The sequence below is a fragment of the Ursus maritimus genome (assembly GCF_017311325.1).
Source record: "Ursus maritimus isolate PB19 chromosome X unlocalized genomic scaffold, ASM1731132v1 scaffold_X1, whole genome shotgun sequence".
In the NCBI taxonomy this organism is placed as follows: domain Eukaryota; kingdom Metazoa; phylum Chordata; class Mammalia; order Carnivora; family Ursidae; genus Ursus; species Ursus maritimus.
This window is the reverse complement of record NW_024423319.1, coordinates 56,261,237-56,266,142: the sequence shown is the minus strand read 5'-3', so window position 1 is coordinate 56,266,142 and position 4,906 is coordinate 56,261,237. Positions and strand designations below refer to the sequence as shown.

The window sequence follows — 4,906 nt, the reverse complement described above, 5'->3', positions numbered from 1 at the left end:
CCCCAATTATATGTATTTTTAAATCTTATGAATTATCTGAATGTCATCCAAACACCAAAATGCTAAAAGAGAAAGTAAAAGTTTAACTGAATTTATGATAACCAACATTAATTATAATACATTTTCCTACCTGCAAGTATCACAAACTCTAGCAATCAGAATAGTTGCTACATACCAACTCAAAATGTATCTAAAACATGGCATATTAAAGAGAAACTTTATTAAAACATGAAACAATCAAGGGTTTTAAGTAATATGTCCTGTTTGCTAGTGTTTGGCATGGTATATAATAAAGCTGCTGCCTCATCTTACCCATTATTAACATGAAGGTAATTTCAGATCAAATCTAAGTTCTACGTTACACGATGCCATCCTGCCAAGAAACGAGGAGAAAGAAAAATAAAATAGAATAGTTTCTTTATCACATTATTTGTGACAACTATCTAAAAGCTTTCTTGCCAAATTACCTTTTAGTGGATTTGTGAAAACCCTTTGTTATCTAACTCAGTCTGAAAATGTATAGTCAAATTTTCCTTCTTCTTGTTTCACTAAGGGAATGAAACTTCTTAGTTTTGTCCTTTACTACATGTATAGAATTTCACCTACCTCATCCTCACATAGTCCTTATTTTTCTTTCTTTTCTATTATAAATCTCTTATCCCAGTTTTTGTGGCCACACGTTCTGTCCCTAGGTTTCTTTGTAAACTCCTTTATGGGGAACTGTGTTTCAGAATGGAGATAGTCTTACAAGGATCGCTTTAGTAATTATCAGGTAGAAAGAAGAAAAGTTTTGTAAAAAAGCTTGACCAGCTTGGTCCTGGGATTATTAAAAAGGAAAGTTGAACTAAAGAGTATACAATAAAGTGATCCTAAAATTTGTTTTGTAGTCAATATTTATAATTTGTTGAATTTCTGATGTTAAATTTTTATCTATCTTTACTAATAAGTTGACAAGAAAAGAGATTAATGTTTTTAAATAACTATGACAGGGTGATTTTAGCATTTCCATAATGATGGTAACTTGTTTTTATATTGTTTTGGGGCTACTAAGGAACATAGATGACACCTACTTTGCTGTCATTAACATCCTAATACTAAATATTGGAATGTACATTCACATTATTATTATCAGTTATGCAAATTAGTACTTTTTACCTTCATATTTTTCTTCCCTTTAACTTCAATACAGATGGAGTTTTTTTTCAACCAGGAAATTACCGATAGTAAATTCTGGATTTTTTTCTTCATATTTTTTTTTCCTCAAATTAAGCTGAGCATGAAATATCAGTAAAACTGTGGCCTTTGTAATTGTGTTGTCTATGTCTTTTAAAATTCTTAAAGTTTTGTATTATATACTGTATATTATATACAGTTTTATTATATACTTTAGAAATTTTCCTTCATATCCTATTCTAAATTGTGATTTTGGGAAAAAGAGCCCATATTATTCCAGATCGGTAAAACAATGCAACCTCAGATAATATCATCCCAATGGTTGCTTTTTGAGCTCTTTACAGTATAAATTTTATCTTGAAAACATAATTTTAGTTTGGACAGATGTTTCCAGAAAGTCATGCAAATTTAATGTAAAGGGATTCAAAGAATGAAAACAGAGACAGAGCTTTTAATTTTATAGTCTTGAAATGTTCCTTTACATTCACTGGCAAGGTTATTAGCACAGATACTGATGCTAAAATAACCCCTTTAAAAATAAATTTATTTTGGGGCGCCTGGGTGGCACAGCGGTTAAGCGTCTGCCTTTGGCTCAGGGCGTGATCCCAGCGTTCTGGGATCGAGCCCCACATCAGGCTCCTCTGCTGGGAGCCTGCTTCTTCCTCTCCCACTCCCCCTGCTTGTGTTCCCTCTCTCCTTGCTGTCTCTATCTCTGTCAAATAAATAAATAAAATCTTAAAAAAAAAACAAAAAATAATAAAAATAAATTTATTTCATTTTAAAGGATGTCTTAGAGTTCTGCTTTTTGAAGCTTTTATATAACAATTGCTTAGATCTTGCCTTCCTCAATCCTGTATCCACTCTTTCAATCCCCTTTCTACCAATATTCAGAAATTATTCACTTTGGCTGTATAAGAACCAGTGTGTCATTTTCAGAAGATGAAACACATATGACAATTTGAACAGATATTTGTGCATGTCACTTACCCAGGAGCATTTGCTGAACACTGCAAACACTGCTCATCACTCCATATAAGTCACTGTCTCTGAACTACCATATTTGATATAAAAAATCTGTTTACTTCTGAAATAAAGTGAATCGGTGGGAACCTAGTCTATAAAAATTACTGTATTCAAGTTGCGGATTGCTTTATGGTAAGCACAAAGGAATACCCCGGATCAGATATTTCAATCAAATTCAACAAAAAATGAGTCATCCTGTGCTCTAGTTAGATTGTAAAACTCATTGGAGCTGTTAAACAACCACAGGCACTAGTAAATGAAAGAACAGCGAGAGATGGAATTTGGGTGACCATACATTGCTTCTACAGCTGCAATCCACCAAAAGATAACAACCTGTAGAACAGAGGCAGAGAAGCAGAAAGAAAAGAAATGAAGTTCAAGATATCCCCTCTCTACAAATCACACACATAGTTATCTTTATGGTACCTGAGAATGGTTGCTCCAAACCAAATTTTGGTAGGAGGAGGCAGTTTTGAGAGGAGAGAGCACTTCCTGTGAGGTGATGGGGTCCAAGGCCTGAACCACCTTGTTCGCGGGCCCACTGTAGGTCCTCACTCTCTCGTACACTACATTTTTTTCTGGTGGGTGCTGGGTTTGGCTTGACTGATGGTAGCAGTGGTAATGCTGGGCCTGGCGCTGCAGCACGTCTGGGGGCTGTGGAGTTCCACAGCTGCTGCTGCTCATCTCGCTCCAATAGCTTGAGCTCATGATGGTCTCAGTGGTCAGCAAGGTACTCCCCAGACACTCTCTCTCCCTACAGAACAAACAGAGAGCGAGCGCGCGCTCATGAATAAGGGTAAGAGGGAAGGCAAGCAGGCACACGTAGAAGTCATTTATCAACCCCCTCTGCCTGTCGTGGTGCCCTGGAGAGGTTAGAGTTACCTGAGCAGCGGCAGGAACAGGTCTGGCAGCTGCAGAGGAGGCCGCAAAGTTATTGGAGCGCGAATGAAAAGTAGAGCCACCCGTGAGATTGCTCCAGGAAATGGTAGTGACACGCCCCTCAGGGGTGGATTCACCTGGCCGGTTTACCTGCCAGGAGAGGCCCTGCTTTGCCACAGGAACACAAGGCTGCATTCAAGTAGGTAAGGGAATCTGGAAAAAACAGAAAGGAGGAATTTTAGGGCTGAAGCCAGAGCTTCCAGGTCCACAGTCTTGGAAATTCATTTAACTGTAAATAGGTGAAGACATGCTCATTCCTAAACTTACTAGAGAAAACAAAGTCACAAACATCACATGAAAGTGGCTTTTCCATGGTTCTTAAGCTTACCGAAGAGAATTACAGGCGTGGGTATTATCGTTCTAGAGTCCCAGACCAAAACACAAGGTAGTAGCCAAGGAACACACTAATTTTCACAGATAAATTTGCATTCTTTGCAAAACCCAGGTGGTAATTTCATTTAAGGAAGATTGCTATGGGATCACCTTCTAGCAACTCTAATTTATGGACCTGTGTATCTTGCCCTAGGCCTCCTATGATTTTCTAACATACATTGAAGTAGATTTGTCTAAATGATTGAGTTGTTGTCTATAAATGAGAGATTGGTCAAGAAAGGGCTTGCCATTCCATAAATGCTTTGCATTTCAGCATTTATATTTATTGTTTTGCATTTTTGCAAAGGAATGTACCCTGACTTTCCGTGTGCCCTAAGAAATACTGAGTTTAATTTTTTTTTATTTTGTAGTATCTAGTTGTTAAGGAAGCTGCAAGTCCTGAAAGATGCCTTACTTTATGAATTGAGATTTAAACATGCTCAGCACTTATATTTATTACTACTTGAAATTACTATCATAATGCCTACTTACCCACCAAATTTTGCCCTGCAGGATACTTCAGCATCACTGAACCATATAATACTCACCAAGTGTGTCTTCAGAAAAGGGGTGTCTTCCTAGTCTGTATATACACCATAGAACCTAGCACACCATCATTCTGGAGAGGAGGAGAATATCATTGAGGTGGCTATCCAGTCTTTTATCTGCTAGGTGAACAAAAAATAGTGATTTAGTGGTAACTTACTATAACCAGGTACTGTGTGAGGAGCTTTACATGGATTAGCTGTCATCCTCATAACTTTATGAGGGTGTATAGGAAGGGAACAGAGGCACAGACATAGAGAGCCACAGATATTTCACAAAGTTAAACAACTAGTAAATGGTGGGTCTAGGATTTTAATATAGGACAACTCATTTTTGAGATTAAGCTCTTATTTACTGTATTTTTTGTTATATAAATTTTAAAATTGTGTTCTGCCTCTGGCCATCTACTACATCTTCTAGGTGGGAAATCAAAATACACTTTTGACCTGCTGGCTTTTAAGTGACTTTAAAAGGAATCTTTAAAATTTTTATGGGGGAGAAGTGAGCAAAATGCTGAAAATCAATCTTGAAATCTCTTTAAAATTATTAAAAATAAATTATTGTATATTTACATTGTATGCTGTATGCTTCAAATCTAGTCCTTGTTCATTTTAATGCTGTTCCTCAAGAATCAATGAAAATTTAATTAGAAACATGTAACCTGCCAAGCAGCCTGGCAAAATATCAGATTGATAACTTGTTAATTTCCTTAGCAGTATCATTTTGGATTACCTTTATGTGTGAAAAGGGAATGGGTAAGTGAGGTTAACCAGTCAGCTATGACTGTTGAAATTTGGGTTTAAAATACACACAAGCTCAAAACACATACACATAGTACTGTTAATATCTGCAG

The 4,906-nt window shown here is 36.7% G+C and overlaps 1 protein-coding gene across 1 annotated transcript in view; it reads right to left on the bottom strand.

Moving 5' to 3' along the window:
* The window catches only part of POF1B (POF1B actin binding protein), an 86,945-nt gene extending 83,899 nt beyond the window's left edge, over positions 1 to 3,046 (bottom strand). Inside the window, exon 1 of the mRNA XM_008700619.2 lies at positions 2,623 to 3,046. Within this exon, the coding sequence (XP_008698841.2) occupies positions 2,623 to 2,904 (282 nt within the window). The 5' untranslated portion in view covers positions 2,905 to 3,046. The remainder of the gene's footprint in view (positions 1 to 2,622) is intronic.
* Between the last annotated feature and the right edge of the window lie 1,860 nt (positions 3,047 to 4,906).